The sequence below is a fragment of the Montipora capricornis genome, chromosome 12 (genome assembly GCF_036669925.1).
Source record: "Montipora capricornis isolate CH-2021 chromosome 12, ASM3666992v2, whole genome shotgun sequence".
NCBI classification, from domain to species: Eukaryota; Metazoa; Cnidaria; class Anthozoa; order Scleractinia; family Acroporidae; genus Montipora; species Montipora capricornis.
This window is the reverse complement of record NC_090894.1, coordinates 25,222,851-25,242,850: the sequence shown is the minus strand read 5'-3', so window position 1 is coordinate 25,242,850 and position 20,000 is coordinate 25,222,851. Positions and strand designations below refer to the sequence as shown.

Sequence of the window (20,000 nt, the reverse complement as noted above, 5' to 3'; positions counted from 1 at the left end):
GGCCCGAAAAGTTTTCGGGACTTTCGAGAAAAATTAATATCGAAAAGCACTGTACCATAACTGTGCTCAAGTTATCTAGTCAAAAAGCCGCGCACTTGGACGGTTCGACTCCATTCCCAAGCTCGATTCCCAAGCGGATTCCCAATCGGACTGCGTGGCTCAGTGAAAGAAGCCTTCGTACACTTGCCGGCTTACTTAGCTTACTGAAGTCAGTTACAGGCCTGATAGTATTGCAGGTACTCTTGTATGGGTACAATATCCACGAGCCGTCGACCAGTCGCCAAGTCGACTCCTTGGATAGCCTGTTTTTCCTAGCAAACCGCCCACCCTAACACCTGTCCGGCAATCAACCATCAAGAAATGCTGCACACAAAAACTATGTTGTGAAAATCTTTAGCAACTCACCTCGTTTGTGATCATTTCTTCCATCTTTTCAAGATTCTAAAAGGAAGATCAGAAAGAAGATTCTATATTGCCAGCGTTAAGGTGCAACATTTGCTGTGACATCGAGGTAAACGGTTCTATCTACCATTTTAGTTAGTCTTGTCTACACACAAACGAAAACATGAAAACCCAAGGGTCGGGTCTTCTTTCAGAAAAGAGGGGAAAAAGTAGTTCTGTTTCCCAATTCCAGACAATTAAAGCCATCCCCTTTAAAATCTATATGCCCAACATGCATGAGGATCCTATTACCCCAAAAGAAAAGCGTTTCAGATCTCTTGTTCATCGTTATCGTTTCTCTCAGATATTACGTACGCTATAAGTGGCTAATTTAGCAGGTCAAATTCTACAGTACTGCCCACTTTCCTGCCGGCAAATTTTGAAATTTGAAAGACTTTCTCTGTCGTATTTCCTTCACCACATCCGTGAATTATTACGTCCACATTTGTATGTGCTGTATAAAATTACGCCAAACATTTTGAGGGCTGTTTGTTAATTACCTTTCCAAGCAGTCATTTTCTGTTGGAGAATTCCTTCTTGAATTCTTTACAAAACTATCATTTCTAAGACCATTTTGTAGCAAGTTTTTCATATTGTTAATGCGAGTAAACGTGTGAACTGTTTGAATCTTGCAAGCAACTATTTCAAAACGCCAATGAGTTCGCTCTTTTTTCGGATTTTGACTTCAACTAGTTTCTTTTCTCTTGCGCCTGATTACCTCGAACATATAAATGTCTTACTAACATCATTAGGGAGCTTACAACCGGAAGTGAGCTGTTTCCCCTTTCAACTTGTGTTTACACAAGCACATACCAGGTTTACATTGCTAAGTATCTTTTCTCCATTAGAAATGATTAGTGTAAAAATCTGGGAGACACCACTTCCCTGACACGCAAAAATGTTCTCTTCCGGTTGCCGTCCGCGTCTCCAATAAATTTTGTCGGTTCGTACGGTGAGTTACGGTTCCTCGTTTTGCCCGCGCGTTTTTATGGCCCAAGCGCAAAATAAATCAACGGAAAAAAGGCGGTCAGTAACTTGCGGTACATTGAGACCTCGGATTCGCTTAAAATGCAAAATAATAGAGAAAATTAAATTGTTTGTCGGTATTATTCTGCTCTCACCAGTACCTTTTTAAAAGTGGTGATGTTGTTTTCAAGGCCTTGTATGTAATTTGAAAGTTTCGTGAAATCATCATTGAAAGGGTAACTTCCTGAAAAAGAAAGAAAGAAAGAAAGAAAAAGAAAATTTGCTTTGAGACAACTCGAACCCAAATGTTACATGGACTCTAAAACATCGGAATGTGAAACACAAGAAAAGAATAACCTTTGCATGTATGTTTTTAATGTGGATACGATTAGTTAGTTAGTTAGTTAGTTAATGTCATAATTGCAGTTTGATAATCGACCCCTTTGTGGAAAGATCCTGTACGTGACTCCTTCTCAACGGCAGGAATATTTCGCTGAACCGATGGCATTGGTGAAATAGAGCGCTTGCAGGGGTTTCAATAACTTTTGAAGTAGATGCCTGAGCTAATCGTTGTAAGGGGCAATCACTCTTGTCGTTTACAAGGATCTCAGTGAAAATCAAGGCAAAGTCGCAGACGGAGAGAGGCAAATTTTTGACAAAGTGACAGACGGCGGTATACCGCCGGTGACCGGCTTGAAATGAAACCTCTGCTTGCAACCCTCTTTGAAAGGAGAATTGCGATAAGCAAACAGCATTTTTCTGTAAACTCTGACTGGTGGTAGGATGGTTGCACGGAACCCCGAATTTTCTGTTTTAAGTTGCCTTGGTAACGCCTTTGCGACAGGCGCTGTTTGCTAAGCAACAACTACCGCAACAACAAGAGTTGTCAACCTCGTCCGCAGTGTCTCTCGTCTTCCTTTTCTTGTATGTCCTCACGTACCCGTGAATGTAGACTTGCCGCAAGTCGACCTCACGATAACCCCAGAAGAAAATGTTTCGGCGAGCGAATCGTGATTTTTCGTACGCGAAGTGAATGAGCGAGCGACAAAGTCGCAAGAGGTCGACTTGTCTCGCTTGCAAAGTTTTCATTTGCGTCTCGCGCCAAAAAGGGGATGACGTCATTCGCAAGCCCTGAACTTGATGGCGCAATCCGACGAAAACAGTCGAACATGTTTGTTTCTACGAAATCGAAAGAGGAAATTTGTTAACTTTGTGCTAAAGGTATCAGAAACAAAGATGAAATAAAATGAAAGCTTTTTTTCAATCTCGAGTCGCCGCTTGGAAAGGAGATCTCCAGTGGTATTTTCTGGACCAAGACTTGGGCCGTGATTTGTGCCGATAGAAACGAAAGACTAATATATTCGAAAGATTAGCAAGTAAGGGAAAGCTTCGAATCGTCAAGAAAGTCAATTGATTTCACTCATGAAATATCAGGTACGCTTCAGGTGTAGGAGACGTACTAGACCGGGATTAAAAGATGCATCTTAGTGAAACTTAAGCTTGCCATTTAGCGATGCAATGACTCTCGTCGATGAATACACATGCATTTTAAAATTTTTTGTTAGTCGTTGAGAATCGCCTCGGGACTTCCAGACACCCGTTTATACTTAAGATTTTAAATGTGTTGTGTCCTAAAGAGCGACCGGCTAGAGACCAAATCTTTCGTGAGTGAAATCAGTGGAAGAATTACGAAGACGATAGCATTGCCACCCGCTCCAAGTAAACGACCAAAAGCGTACGGGACTAGTTCAAAGGTCAGACTTTTCCCAGCTCCGGTTGGAAAAGACACAAACATATCTATGCAAGACAGATATTCTTCAATTATTTTCCTCTGATGGTCGCGTAATTTGGAATATCCGGTGGCCTTAGTTGCATGTTTGAAAATCACGTTTCACTGCGTGTGGCAAATTTTGATTGACAACTCTATCCCCTGGGGTCCACGAGGACTACTCTGATTGGCCTAGCTCAGCGACCCGTTTTTCGGTCGCTAAATTGGCGCCAATCAAGTATGAAAAGTCCTTCGTTCCGCGCGTATCTAGACGAAGGACGTTTTGAAAGTCTACCGTGAATGTAAGATGCACACTTCTAAGCACATCCGAGTATGGGCGTGAAGAGAACCCTTGACTAGCGTGGAACGTAAAGTACATTTTTAACTTATTCAATGGATGAAGTTACACGACCTTTCAACAACTTTGATCAGTTTATTTGCATTTCCTTCTCAACGACTGTTATTTCACTATGAAGGAAACAATAGCAGGAAATAAAGGGATGATAATAAAAACATATTATATCCATCAAAATACAGTATTTGTTAACAAGGTGAAAAAAGGTTACACTGGGTCTTAGAGACCTCAAATACGAAGTAAACCATCGAGCGTAACATCATCTTAACATGAGCGTTCACTGAGGTAGTCTAGAAGAAATGAAGCAAGCGCGAATTCAACAAAAGCACGCTCTGATGGAAAACCATGTAAGACGTTCTTTTTGTCAAAAAGTGGAAGAAATTCTGAAGAAACTGCTTGTTTCTTCGGATCAAAGTCTGGTTGAAAGCATAATCGAGGGCAATTGCTGACAATTATGACCCCTTAGCTACGCCTTCTTTGTGACGGGAAGCAATTTATCAATGACAAATACGTGTCACGGCGATGGGACTGCAGTTTACGTCTGCCAACATTTTTTGGATCATATCGATAAAAAAATGCCCGGTTATGAAATACAGATCTTTGCTTCAGGAATATTTCATAATTTGCAAAGATGTGTTCAAACTGTCAATGGGGAGCTCTCATATTTGTATATTTCTGTATATCCCCTTTGATCCCCACGCCTTGAATGAAAATAAAAAAAAACGATACAATTTCATTGATAACACTTGCACTCCGGAAGTATTTTTTGCTCTCAGTTCGTCCGTAAGAGCATCATCATGATTCGGATGAATTGGAAAATGATAATTTGGCATCCAAATCGAAAACTTGACTTTTTCTGTAATTTCTGTGTATGCTTTGGCACCAAGACGCCGCTTTCGATTTACAATTTTTACTGAATGCCTTCGGATGTGTGATGAATAGAGGTGGATTAGTTGTCCAAAAGTGATAAAGGTTAATTGGAATAAAGCGATTTGTGAGTGAAAGTACATAACGGGGGTTTGTTTGTGTTGGGGACATTTTCTCGTGTCCAAAACCAGCGGCACTTAAGTTTGGTTCGGGCAAAACGTGACTCCAAGGAGACATTAAAACTTGGATCAGCTCGAGCTACACAAACTTTATTTTCTATTCCATCTCCTATGACTAGACTGTCAGTTTAAAATTATGTGGACATGCACTCTCCTTACCTTCGATAGCAGTTCCAGAACGGTTTTTCGTTTCAAAAAATCCAGTCAGGATCAGAGCTGTCAGCGCGAGGGCAGCTACTGAAGCTATGGCAACAATTACGATTAATGTAACCAGCGTCGTGCTAAGTGATGGCCTTTCTCGGACGTTGTCGTCTTTATCAGTGCTGTTTACGTCCCTGTCTTTTGATAAATTTGTCTTAGCTGCGTTACGCAAATGATCCGGCGTTTGCACAGCTTTCAGAAACTGCGATCTGGGGTCTGTTTCTTGGAAATCTTCCAAAATGTCATTATTATTTTGAAACGACTTGTTTTCAACAACAACAGCTCCCCGAAAAACGTTCCTCGATGCATTCTTATCCGAATTGGGACGATGCGGCATTTTTATCTCTTCAACTGTCCACGCTCTTTGCGCCGGCATTTTTTTTCTAGTTTCACGTGTCCATGCTCCTTGAGGGTACCGATTACTTTGAGAAACGAAAGCCATTGCCTTCTTTGATATCAATATCAGAGATTCTCTCTTGCCAAGCCCAACAACACACCTCCAAGCACGCGGCAGGCTACCCGGAAACCTTGTGAAAATGGGCGGACAGATATGTATGTGACCAACGTATAGGATGATATGCTTCTTATCTTACATAACCTCAATAGACAGCACGTAACCATGAACCACTGTTTTAAGCGGGGTTCCTACGCAATTAACTGGATCCCTTTGACCCACATGAATAGTATTTTAACACTGCTCACTGCAGTTTGTTGCCTTGAAATGGGAATCCTTCAAATGGTTTTTTCTAAAAGTTATGGCTACAATCCAGCATATTTTGGTATTCGGCGAAGTTATTTACTACTTTCCTAAAAAAAGAAACCAGTTTTGAAAGGCACAAAACTTGATCAAACAATCAACAACTGTGACCCATCTCAGTGGCAAATATGCATGTGTTCAAAGTTTAATGGGATTTTGGCAAGCTACATAGTGCAGAGTGCACATTTCTCTTGTCGCATGAATTGCATGAATGCTAGAATCAATCATTCTATGAAGAAAATTTCTATTTAGAATGATAGAGTTCTCCAAGTGCGTTTTGTCCGACTTGGGAGATTGTTTTCCCACCAAACTTGTCGACGATTTCGATAGTCACTGATGAACAGCAAAGAAAATGTTGCGAACAAGTAAACGAGTGAGCCAAAGTCCAGAGCTATCAAATTTCGTTCCCATAATTCCATGATGCCGTACGGAAAGTGACTTGGAAAAAGCTCACGTTGCTTTTGAGTGCGCACACGTGTGATTTGAATTTGTGGAGCGGTTATGTAACCGGTTCCCCTGCTTTGCAGGCTTTGGGCTTTGCACACGAATCATTGGATCGACGGAAACAGAATGCAAAACATCTTGCGACCTTAGGTTACGAGTTTGTTTATTCTAATAGTTCGTCATCTGGACAGTTAAGGTTTCACCACCTTGGATGCCAGCGACTTTTTTTGCATTGAAGGCGTTAAATAGCCAGGGCTGGTCGTTGTTGCAAACACGTCTCTTCTTTTTTACCTTGTTCAAGGTTTTGTTCATTGAAGCAGTGAGGTAGTTGCTGACTCGGCATTCGTGACGTATAGAGGATCAATGTATGAGATACCTTCATTAAAAGTCCTTCGCTGATAAATGACTTTCCTTTTTAAATAAAAAACGAATCAACGAGCGGTTGAAACCCGAACTCAACAAACAAGTTAATCATGTTAGTTTTCATTACACTTTTAAACTTTTACGGCTATGTCAGTTGTATTTTCTATAATATTATTGCTTAGTTTGCATTTGTATGCTTGTAACGGGCATTTAATCTACAAAGAATCATTGTATTGATTGTTATGTGTATAAATGGATTATCTCGTAAAAATTTTAATATTACAGTCACAATGGCTGATGATGATGTTTGAGACATCGAAACATTAGAAACGTATTTTAAAAAATAATGAATAAAACAAAAACCTTTTTGATGTTCCTTTCACTGTCAGTACCAGATTTGACTGTGGCAGTAATCGGTGCTACGTAACAAAAAACAAACTTGTGACGAAGTTAGTTGTCAGTTATCGTAGTAAGTTAGCGTAGTGAAAGAAACTCTCAAAAGGTCAAGGGGCGGGTCTTTTAAAGAAAAAAAAAGAAGACTATCAAAATGCGTGACGAACTCCTGTCATGTGTCTGCTTGGGTTATGCAGTGTTGAGGGTTTGTTGGCATAGGAACAGGTCCATCTTTTAGCTCTTCTTCGATTCTTTGACTCGTCCTTCAACAATACGGCATGCTTATTTGATTGAACAGCCGTTTGAAGCCCATAACACAGTGACCCCGGGTCGCCCTGGGTTTGCCCCATCTGAAATATCCAGCTCGAGGTAGAGCCACAACAGCCATGTCGTGACTTTTCCCGGGCGGCACCTTCATGCGTATCTTCAAGTTGGCGGACGGTCAAAAAATAAATAAGCATTTTTATACTTCGTGATGAAGTATCGAGTGCTTAGTTGAGATTTTCAAGTTTAATAACTACAAGGACACGATGACATGCAGAGGTGACAAACAAATGGCACAACTCGTTTACCTAACGGCTTTAAACATTTTAATTCCCCTCATTGCCACTCGCAGGTTCTGTAGGAGCTAGGTTTTGAGTATTAAATTTAATAGCACCGTTGTGAGGACATCGATTGCGTAACAATGGATAAAAAAAGTGATAAGACGTAATTCTGTCGATCGCCTTATCAATGACGGTGCCTCGTTGTCCCAGAAGGGAAACATGAATAGAAAACTTTGGTGGAGGGAAGAGTCATGTACACTACGAACGGATCCTCCATAAATAGTTCGTGGAAGAAACGCTAAATGGATTAGTAGTAAATAATTAAATACATACGAGGCATAGCAATGGAAAGTTGATGTTGATGAGCGTTTTTGCAATGTAACTTTGAAATGCAAAACGGTAAGGTCCAAAAGAGTTCATGGCTCAGTATTGCACTTTGAGGCACAAGCATAGAAACTGATTACAGAAAGCAAAGCAAATTAGCCTACGGTACTTGATGTGTATGACAATATCATATTGCCAAGTTATTATTTGCGATTCTTTTTCTTTCTGGAAAACCGGCCGTTCCGACTTTTTGGTTTTACAAGAGATCCTTCTTTCATACTTAGAAACTATACTTCCCACGTCAAATGACCCTTTTTAACTAGTGGAAATGGCTACAAATGACTGCCATGCGCCAAAAACGAACTTTTACAAAAAAAAAAAAAAAAGAGTGATAAACGGTGGAAAATAACTTAGTTAATAACCTTCGGAGGGGATAAGTCTCGGAGCAAGACAGTATCAAATTTACTATGTAGTGGAAACCATTCAGGGAACAAAGGTTAAACTCTTCTCTTTGGGGTAACTTTGTTTGTTCTAACGATACTATGACAAGTTAGCAATATTGAAATATTTCTGCATGCTTTACTTCTTAACTAACCTCGCAACGTAGAACAATCATTCGCCAGACTGTTTTGCGCCAAAATCATCTTGAAAGCCAATGCCAAAGTACCTGCTGCAGTCAGGAAAGAAACAACAACAACTATGGTTATGATGCACAGCATTCGCTGAACAGCCACCTGAACTGATTGACAAGAATGCGGGGATTCTTTGCACGCTTTTCCTCTCTTGTTGGCCGGTGCTTGTCTTTCAAGAGGCACTTGTTTTGGTTCAGGAACAACTGCATTTTCCACCACGAAGTCATAAATTCCTCCATCGATTGCCCCTTCTTTGCATCTCATTTCAACGTCATTGTAGTAAATGTTCCTTCTTGGAGCTGCTTGCCTACTCATCATTTATGCTTTTTTACTGTAGCTCCGTTCGCTCCTCCAAATGTGCAAACTAACAGTTAAGTGGGTTTTCCTTAGAAATTGTATCTTTTACTGCTTCTTTAATGACATTTATGCGTGCCCTGAATATTGAGGTTATAAAACACTATCATATGTACGTGTTGTCATGTGATACTATATTTTGACTTCCGATGCCATTGATCGCTTTTTGAATCATAATTCAGCTACCGTGGAACATGACCCTTGGTGTGTGTTGGGGGAGGGGTTAGTGTCCTTCCCCTTTCGTACCAACATTAAAATTTATGAACGGCATTATTGTTTCGTTTGTTGGTAATGTCATGCATACTCGAATTTTGAATTTCGGCCCGGTTCTTGCTTTGTTTTCCTGTTAAGGGAGGCTACTGAGAATATAACTATCGCCAAGGAAATGATAAAAAGCGGGTTACTTTTCCTCGTCGCATCAGTCATTTTGTGTTGTCGTACATTCCTGCTTTGGTCTGCTTTATTTGTTTAATCGGAACTAACTGGATCTAACTGCATGTTAAGCTCCAGTTGACAATGCAGACTGTTTCTTGTCAAGCTCACCTTGTGGAGCTTACAATGGATGTTCCAGAATATTAAGTGATAATTGATGCTTTCCGGATTCGTGTTTTTTAATCTTTGGATTGGGTTCATTTGTATTACATTGACACACCATATGTTAATGATGCCGCCCCAGTGTGCAGTAATTAGTTAAAAAGAAATGGCTTGTATGTTTTAGTGAAGGTAAATTTGGAATATTTTATATCATTTCGTAAGTGTGTTTTCATAACATAACTCACGCGAGACAGTTGAGTTCAATGGTGGTCCTGCCTTCGTTCCAACCGCCGTAGTCCTGACCATTATGCATACCAGACAGGATTCTTATCGTTGTCCTTGAAAACTTGCTGGCACTGAGCAAGAGTGATTAGGAGGCGTGCAAATTAGATCCTCTTTTCTCTCAAAACAATTACCTGATACCGTTTCAAATACATCCCATCTAATGTTCCTTTATCAATATCATTATCTTCTATTTTCTTTTATTAAACAGGGAACATAAAATTGATTTGAAGATAGAGGTGATAGATGTGCGATAAGTCCTTGTTATGTTGTCGTTGAAAGGTCACGAACATGCCCGAACTTGAATGTGATTGCACCATGCGTCGTCTTGGTCGCAAAGGAATTAGAACAAACCGGTGAGATTGGAGGAAGGGTTTACAGAAAAGCCAGCATGTTTGGACATACGTTTCAAGGGAAGGTAGTAATTTACGTGAGACAGATTTTGGGTCCCCGGTCACTCCGTGGAAAAAAACACGGCTTTCGAGTCGTTGCTTGCAACAGTGAGCTAAGTCAAGTTGAGCGAATTAAAGCTAATTAAAATCAAGAAATAACCCAGTGCCTGATGATACTATTTAATTAAGGTGGAAGATTTTATTTCTTAGTTTGCAAGGCCGTGGGATCCGTATAAGAGGGAGGCTCGTTTAATCCGTTTCCTCCTGGCGTATTTTCTTTCACTGAGAGATGAAGCTGTTGCACATGGATCCGAGGAGGTTTTCATGTTTTCATTTTTCTTGTCCGTAATATTCATTTGCACGGACAAACGATTACAAAACGTTTTGTCGGGGAGCTTGGACTTCGTACCACTTATGGTCGTCTTTATTTATGTTTTAAAAGTCTGAAAAGGAACAGACTATTATTGAAATAAATATAAATACAGCAAATTTACAAATTCATATAAAAATACTCTTTGACGATCTAAATATACAATAATACAATTAACGTCAAAAAAGGAAAGAGGGTCCGATGGAGACAAGATTCCCTTTGATGCGTTTAACGTAGACTAGAGATAAAAAGCGAATCGATGTTCTTTTCAAACTGTTTTCTTGGGAGTTAATGTTTGCTCCTTGGTTTTCTTCTTTTAGTTTGCAACTCATCATAATATTTATAAATAACATTTCGGTTTTTACGAAAACGCTTCTCTTACCAACTAAACACTAACAACGACGTAATCTCTATATTAACCCTTTTTAAAACTCTTATTTAGTGGGTGTTACTTAGCGTTACACCTACGCTCCTTTTGAAAACAAAAAAAGGAGAACCCGGTGCGTATCTTTAAAACATAGACTAAAACATAAACATGATCAGTAAAATAGACATGTTTAAAACATAGACATCCTTGGGGGCGAGAAAGAGCTGCCAAAAACTCTCGAGACTGAAATGGAGAGGAAGAGTCAGGTAACTGAAGTAAACTTGAATCTTCTGGAGAAAGGTCAACCATGCATTGCGACCTGTTAATGAGCGCTATTTCTATCCACAATCTGTGGGTTCACACTGGGTACTAAGTCTTTCTAAGTCTGTCTTAGCCTAAGTCAAGCCAAGTCACCCTAAGTCCGCTTAAGTGTTCAGACATATCTAGAAGACAAATTCTTTCCGCGCAAAGCTGTCATCATTAACGATAAAAATAACAGATAAGGTAACTAACATCATAAACGTGGTGAGGTAGTCACGATCCATTTTAGCGAAGAAGTTGAGATCAAAATGAGACCAAGAAGCCGTAAAATCGCTGTAATTGCGACTGTTGTCTCTTTATTAAAATTACAAAGGTTGATCAGCCAAATAAATGTGCACATTGTCATTTCTGCGGCTGAAAATGGTGAATTTGAGCGATTTGGTGGGTTTTCCGTTGACTTCAGCCGCAGATATGACAATACACAGCAACTGAGGTTATTTTGAGCTTTAACATAGTCATTTCTCGATCTAAGTTTACTATATTAGGACTCTTCAATATTTCCCATACATTTCTTTATATTTCGAACATACAAACAGACACACTGTTTGTGTGGGCTCCCTATGGCTGGAGCACCAGGTTTAACCACAACGGGCGTTTTCTGGGGAAAATGATACATTTGAAGTATTATCTTTTTCCCGGTATTAACCAAATCGGACCGGAATTGTTCGTGACGTAACAAAGTAAATTCATGTTGATCACGTTTCTCCAAGAAGTAAAATCTCGCTCTCTTGCGGGGAATTTGCAATTCGCATGCTCCCTTGCCTTTTTATAATGCCTGTATCCACATTTAGGGCGCGTTTGATTGACCCTATTCCGGAATAAGAATACGTGGAGTGGTGATTTAAAACACTGTGCGTGGCGTTTTGCAGCAACACAGATAATAAAGCTATGTTTAAAATTGCATTTTAGCAGATGTTTGACAATATTAATGTGAATATCCGCAAAAACGAAGGATTTCTTTCTTCTATTCCCTATATTCCTATTCCGGAGTACGGTCAATCGAACGCGCCCTTAGCTTCTCTGTTGCTCCAGCGTATAGAGTGCCTTTTAGCAGTCACTTCATTGCTAAAGCGTGCCACCCGCCCGATCCTCAAGCAATGCTGACCTTTCCACGCCTTCTTCTTACACCTCTATTTGAATGTGCACGTTTCCCTTCCCTCGGAACCAAAATAAATACTGACTCTCTGGTGGACTTTTTAATGTCGTGCAAGCAATTGGAATGCAGGAATGAACTGTGGTTTGTTTCCAATGGAACCCTATACGCCACTGATCTACGAGGCAGACATAGGGTAAGGCACCCAAAAAGCCACTATATTTCCGATATAGTTAACTGCCTAAGACTGGTAGCAAGGAGAGTCACGAAAGCGAGGCTTGCGAACTTGGAAAAGGATTTTCGTTTTAGTCTTTAATAATCGTAGTTAAACGATGGTCAAATAATGTACGGTTGCGTTGTGCTCTCATTTTCGCTTTCCATCTAGTCAGGAACTGCCCTCAAGAAGGGAAGCATTTTATTGAAGGGCGGACAGATTCCCCCGATATGCTCCGTAACAGTTAGTACGCAAGAAAGCTGGAGGTCATTTCAGGTGGTGTGCAGACAATGTTTAATCCCCATGAAACAATCTGTAGCAAAGAGCGGTCCTCGTAAAGAGAAGCAAAACAAACAGGGTCGTCGAGCAGAACACTCGGGAGATAATTCATCCAAGTCACCGGCGGAAAGGCGAAGGGCAAACGAGCAGGAAGGCATGCACAGTTGGTTTCAATTCATCAGAAGAATGTAGTGCAGCGAACACTGGTGTGATCTGCGACCACGACTACAAGAACCCATTGGCAGACGTGGACGAGCAACCACAGGAATTTCAGTGCTATGCTAGACCGAGCTGATAATGAAAGACCTTTGGGAAATGGAAAGGGAAACAAACAAACAACGACAACAACAACCACTGACTCGCCAAGACGTTTAAGTAGATGCTATAGACCACTTTCATAAATGGCGACTGATTTAATATTCTATTGTATTTATGTTAATTGGACCTACTGGCCTCATTTTGGGTAACGTATTCTTTTGAATTTTGCCCATTGCAACGAGGCTAGGAAGGCTTGTCAGCATTAAAACAAAAGAATATTTTATTCGGCCGTCATTATGAAAAGGGTCTATTGCCTAAAGAAACAGAGCAAATGGTTCAAGACGTGTTGAAAAGCGCAATCAGTAAACTTTTACACAGGGATTCATTCACTATCGTGTGTCATGCTTCTCTTAAAAACCTTGGATTGAGGGAGGAGTTTATTCGTTCGCAGTTTCTGCCAGTACACGCTTACGAAGTAACTTGATTAGATGCATGGCGAAGTGTCCCCAGGCTCTTATCGCAACTTCAACATCAGTCATTCACGACATTCACGACGTGTATGTCTTCATAAGAATGAAGAAAATACACGTCGCAACGTGCCCACCAAACTCTGCTCCTTTAGTAAAGCTACATTGCACTAACCTCAACCTAAATATAATGCTAACACTAACACTTATCTTTTTGTTGGAAATGGTAGAAAATGCAACTCATAAGACATTTTGTGTTGAGTATCAAAATTGGACGTGCATCTACTTGCATTTCTCTGGACGTAAGTGCCAAAAGATAAAATTCTAACCAACATGCCTTTAATCGTTTTCAAAATACCCAGGCACGTGCGTTATAACTGCGCTTTTAATAGAAAAACCTTCCTCTCCAAAGTCCACACGGAGTGATCTTAAACATGGTCACGCTGTAAAGTTACTGTGTAGCAGACAAGGAATGACAACTGAAAGGATTCTAACTCTGTATTTTCTCAATTTGCTGGCAAATGAAACTCCCCTGAAAATGACCAGTTTGCTTCTAGAATTAACACCCTCTTACCTACATTTTCTCATGGAAACAATACTCAGATACCTACCATTATTATTTGGGAAAGATTGAATTTTTAGGCATTTATTTCCTTCATTTTTCCAAATCCACACATGCCTTTTTTGAAGATTGTGGAAGACAGAATTTTGCCTCCTTACCGTGGGTCTGTTCAGTAATAGATCACAGAAGACATCAAAATGTGGTAAGAACATCAGTGACACACTCGGCTATCGCCTCGTGTGCCACTTTTTTGTTCTTACTACATTTTGACGTCATCTGTGATCTATTACTGAACAGACGCACGGCAACATGGAATCTATTTGTTAAACATTTCCAGCAATGCCTTCAACCGAGGAACTTTCTTTAAACGAGGTTACGTTGAAATTAGTTCTGTTGCTGTTGTTAGAGAAAGTACGTCCCAAGACGAATGATCTGGAAAACAGGCTAGCAACAGCCGAAAAACCCACCTACGATTTGGAGCCACGAGTTGAAAACCTTAAATTTGATCATGATACTCTCTAACAATATACAAGAAAATTCAACGTCGAGGTTCATGGAATACCAGAATGCGAAGGTGAGAACCTGAGAGAAATTATCACAAAGGTAGGGCAAAATATTTCTGTTGATATATCTGACAATGACATCGACGTTGTGCACAGATTGTACAGGAAACCTCCTGCCAAAAAGCCTGTTATTGTGAGATTCAGTTCTTATAAAGAGAAAAGATAATTCTATAAGGGCAAGTTTAACTAAAAGGACACGAACTTATCAGGAATTTTTGTCTCTACGCTTTCTGACTCTCAAACAAGAATTTTCATCAACGAAAATCTCCGGCACCCAGAGACTACAGGAACTCCTAGCCATGGCAAGAAATATGAAAAGAGCACAAAAGTTAAATCGGGTTTGGACAGTACACGGAAAACAGAGGATTCCAGCGTTGGGACTTGGAAAATTTGGCTTCCTGATGTCATGAGTGATGTCATGGCTAACAAGGCATTTGTTAATGAATGAGTTGCCAGTAATCGGATCACTGTTTATTCGCAAAGGGTTCTTGGATCGCGAGGGGGCAAACATTGTAAGTCGCTGTAAGAAAGTGTGTGGTGGAAACTTTTTTCGACGTCCAAAAAACGATTTTGGAGAGAGATCAATGCTTTTTTCGACACAGTTTTATCCGAAATTGATTTGGGCAATGTTGATACGCAGCAAGTGCAAGTTGTTGTTTGAGTAACCGTGAAATATGAGATAAAATCAACCTTGCTCTTGTAAGGTTTATTGTGAAATTGACATTTTGTCAAAGCCTCGATATATTACAAAATTAGGTATAAATCTGGAGGAAATAACTCAATGCAATAAACCCTTTTGAGTTGTATTTACGTGTGCATAGGCTTTTGTCGTATTAGTTACGTCTTGCATAAAAGAATTATGGCTTCTAGAAATTACCTCCTCAAAGGAGAAAAGTTGTTGTCTGAGGAGATGGAAATTGTTTTTACAGAGCTATTGCTCTTTGGAATGGATGAAATGAGCGATGAGAAACATGAGGAAATCCATACGTTGAGTTTTAGTTTGATTGAGAAAAATCAAACGGTTTTGAGCCGCTACTATTGTCTACAAATCTGTGAGAGCCAATCACTTTAATGTATTACGATGATTCTTCTCAAGCAAACCGTTTCAATCTTCCCTCGATTCTGCCTAGAGGTAGCTGTTGTAATTCTCTTCTTCCAGAGAATACATCATTCACTTTTTCGACAGCTTTAGGCAACACTGGGAATTCATATGCCTCAGGTGTTAAACAAACCTTTTCTTCTGTCAAACTACCATCTACAAGTATTAAAGTAACTGGATCCAAGCAAACTTGTCAAGCTCCACTATGACTTCGACCAATACAAAAGCGTCATCATATATTAGTTCTGTGTATATCTGATCTTTGGAGCAGGTCTTAAATGTTTTAATACTCACACAATCGTACTCTTTTGTGCACAAAGTTAGTATAGGACATTCAAAGGTTCTGTAACCTCGTACAAAATTATTATTACTCATCGAAACCTTCAATTGGACACGATTAATAGCTCTAGCGCACGACAAAACATCATTGTTATTCCTGGACGAGTAAAATCTTAATATTCCAACGTAAGGAAGAATCTTTTACTTGTCTGGGTACCTTTGAGCGTTGTCACAACCCCACACAGCACAATGATCGCCACTAGGCATATTTCCAATATAATTTGAATTGCTGAGTTTAGAAATAGGCCAACATCCAGCCTATACATACGTTAATGCAACTGAAAAGGCTTTATTGTGTTACTTCCTCCAAATTTATTCCTAATTTTGTACAATTTTGAGACCATTTCACAATAATCCTTAAGCAAGCAAGGTTATTCAAACAAAAACTTACACTTGCCACCTGTCTACATTGCTCAAATCGATTTCTGATAAAACTGTGTCGAAAAAAGCGTTGATCTCTCTCCAAAAATCGCTTTTTGGACGTCGAAAAGGTTTCCGCCATACATTTTTGCAATATTTGCCCGGTAGGGATCCCACAACCCTTTGCGTATAAAGTAGGGATCCGATTACTGGCAACTCATTCATTGTCTCTGTCTGTTCTTGAATTGTTTTTTTTTTCTTTAATTAGATTGAGATAAGTCTCTTTAATTAACTTGAGATAGATTAACTTAAAGTAAGTTTACACTTTGTCCATATTACAGCGATGTTTGTATATTACGCTTTAATTAGGTTTTCTTTCGGGTCGTTAGGCGGCATAACATAACTATTTCATGTTATCCGGTCGGCTCATCTAACGAAATTTCGTTGTTTTGAGTGTTGACTGTGTATACTGTGTGCCGCAAAATTTGTTATCTTAGGAATTCAGCTCACCGTAATGTACCGTTGCCTTATACGTTTAGTAATTTACGATATCGAGCAACATTTTCGAATATCATCAATTTAAACCGTGTATCCGTTTTCCCATATTTCCCTTCAGGTAATTTGGTAGCACTTTTTGTATTCTTTATTCTTTGGTGCCTGTAGTCCCAGTTGCACATCAAAACAGATTTAAATGGTTGATTCTTCCACATTAATTTCGTTAAAGTAAAGGGCGTAAGTAATTAAAAAAATAGAAGAACAATTTTCACTTGGTACCCGAAGCGCCAAGCAGATATCATATTTCATAGGAAACTCATTCAACGGCTCAAACAGACACCCAATGGAAAAATGAATGGGGAGCAGAGCTGCATATTAGTTATGGCACCTCAAACTCCATTGGAGTTGAAATTATGGTCAAAGATGGCTTTGATTGTACTGTTTGTCAAAAGATCCTAGATCCCTTGGGAAGATACATTATTCTAAAAGCTGTTATAAAGGAAACGTTGTACGTGTTGAGAAATCTAGAGCCAAATAAGGACAAAGAGATAATAAATTTCTTGAAAAATCTTATCATTTTAAGAATGAAAATCTGGATTCCCAAGAAAATATCGTAATGGGAGGCGACTTTATCTTTCCTTTCAGACCCTTTCAATCTTCTTGTTGATAATCGTGGTGGCATTTTAAATCAACGAAAATCAGCTACAACTTGCATTGGCTATTTACGAACCAAACTCGATGAAAGTAGATGTATGAAGAATAAAAAATCTGGAGACAATGAGTTTCACATGGAGTCAAAATTTGGCGGCTGGATTACTGGCTGATTTCGCACTATTTAAATGATTTAGTACGATGAACCGATATAATCCCTGCTATAAGAACAGACCACGATGCAATTTTCTTAGAAACTGGAAAGCTTCAAAACGAGATTAAAGGTCCGGGTCATCATTGGAAGATGAATTTCTCTTTGTTGACCGATGAAGAACACAAATAGTATCACTGAAATGATTCCAATATGGACTGATGAGGGAAGGAAAGATCTGTCACAGCGTTTGGGAATGGATTAAATTTAATATAAGGACTCATGCCATTTGTCACTCTAAAAGAAGAGCGACGCAAAGGAATGAGAGAAAATCAACTTTATAGAAAAAGGATTGAATAAAGCAAAGCTAGCATTTGAAAGAAATCCAGATGACTTTAACGCAACCCGTTATTATGAAACCCGTGAGAGACTTGAGTCATTCTACGACAATAAAACAAAAGGAATAGTATTAATACGTGCACGAGCTCGGTGGCACGAGAATGGAAAAAAAAACACGAAATACTTTTTGAACTTACAAAAAAGAAATCATGTTAAAAAACATACAAGGAAACTGAACATAAACGGTACAATCGAAACAGACCCAACGTGCATATTGATGGTCAGGAAAGATTCTACCGTGAACTTTATAAAAGTAATTATCAGATCAGAATGTCGCTCAGAACATTTCTTCATTCCTATGTGAGCTAAATATACCAAAACTCTCCGTAGAACAAAAACGTTCTTCTCAAATTGGCAGATGTTGTCCTCCTTAGTGACGTCCCACCTTAATCTTTATGCGTTGTCGGGCCTGTCGCGCAAGTGTGTCCTACAGAAAGGCAAAGCTGTCGAGAAAAGCGGTGCCGCACCATCCTGTCCAGCTCTCTTTATGGGTTGCATAACTGCTTTTCAACATATAATAAGAATAAACTATTGTAATTTACTCTCCGGCAGTGAGCCATTCCAGCTTTAATTTGAATTGGACCTTTTAATATGTATTAAAGCTTTAAGGTCACGGTCATGCTGTGTGGATATTGATAATAGCTACTATCTTCGAGCATTTATTATCCATCCTTGATACATTACAAAGGACACCGAGAACTCCGTGTCAGACCGGCGCACAGAGCACCTTTATTTATGACAAGAATAGAAAGTCTAGAAAGGAACGACTTTCTTTTCAGTTGTTTAAAGACTTTAACGTTTGCAACTATGTCCTCACGTAGAAGTAGTCCGAAACAAATAGCGTTTTTTATACGGCCGAATTATATGGACCAAATGACAGCCTAGGAATGGTCTCTCTCAGCTGTCGTATCATTATTTATCACCCCCAACCCAAAAAGCTTAAATTTCAACGTTTTCTTATGTTTTAAATATGCATTTTCATTAGCGAGGTTTTTTTAAACTGTCGCGTTAATGTCTTGCGTGGAGATCATATTGTGGGTTTTTATCTGAGGTCATGGCGGCTATGTTGGTGTACAGAACAATGCTGTAAAATGTCTTCTGGGAAGTTGACTCTATTATTGTGCAAAAACTTGTGGAAACATTTTCTATTGTTTTGTACACACACCAACATGGCGTTCTCATCACGTGGATTAAACCAAGGATTGAAGTCAAAATACTTGGTTTCCCAAATTTTGTAGGCTCTGCCCAATGTTACGCAATGCTCCTCGTAAATCTGTAAAGCCATGCGCCTGTTTTCCCGTGTTTAAAAAGTTAATTAAGTAATTTAAGAAACAAGTTATTATTTTGTATTAATAGTTTCGTCTTACTTTCTATGTATTAATTTGTTAACTGTAGAATTTATCTTTGTACCTTTTTGTAAACTGTGCCGTAATATGTATTTGAATCAAATAAATGAAAAAAAGCACGTACGTATTTTGTTGGTACCGACAACAATTATATATTGTATTACTTGGAACTATAGACGTATGATTTTTTTCCGATCATCTTAATACTCGTTGGATCCATCTTGAGTTCGAGCATCTGTTAGCCATTACAACTGCTACTGCTTTCTCAGACGGGGTCGACAAAATAGGGTGCGTAGATAGGGGGCCAAATTGACACGATATAAAGAGTGTCAAATACTATGTGTTCTTCAAAATGAGGCCGACGCTGGAGTAATGTCAAAGACATAATAAGGCAATATTCAGGTCTTGCAGGTTAGTGAGGCAAGACAACGAACTTTTTTTCCCAATTTGTTCAAACAGTTTTATCTTTCACAAAAGAATTTCAACAGCACCATTCTGACATGAATAGAAACTGATCCATTTCACTAGACTGCCTTACACTGAGTTCCTTTATTGACCGTTCTGAACGCCCTTCATCTGATAAACATTCATTTGACTTACTTCAACTTTTTGACCGATGAAGAACACAAATAGTATCACTGAAATGATTCCAATATGGACTGATGAGGGAAGGAAAGATCTGTCACAGCTGTCAGATGATCGTAGCGTTTGGGAACGGATTAAATTTAATATAAGGGCTCATGCCATTTGTCACTCTAAAAGAAGAGCGACGCAAAGGAATGAGAGAAAATCAACTTTATAGAAAAAGGATTGAATAAAGCAAAGCTAGCATTTGAAAGAAAGCCAGATGACTTTAACGCAACCAGTTA

General features: G+C 39.3%; 1 protein-coding gene across 1 annotated transcript in view; it reads right to left on the bottom strand.

Annotated features, from left to right (window-relative positions):
• Nucleotides 1-20,000, bottom strand: part of LOC138025545 (uncharacterized) — a 36,780-nt gene that overhangs the window by 6,613 nt on the left and 10,167 nt on the right. The window contains exons 7-10 of the mRNA XM_068872742.1: nt 9,540-9,602; nt 8,199-8,553; nt 1,569-1,651; nt 406-441 (exon numbers count right to left, since the gene is read on the bottom strand). Coding sequence (XP_068728843.1) covers nt 406-441; nt 1,569-1,651; nt 8,199-8,553; nt 9,540-9,602 — 537 coding nt within the window. The remainder of the gene's footprint in view (nt 1-405; nt 442-1,568; nt 1,652-8,198; nt 8,554-9,539; nt 9,603-20,000) is intronic.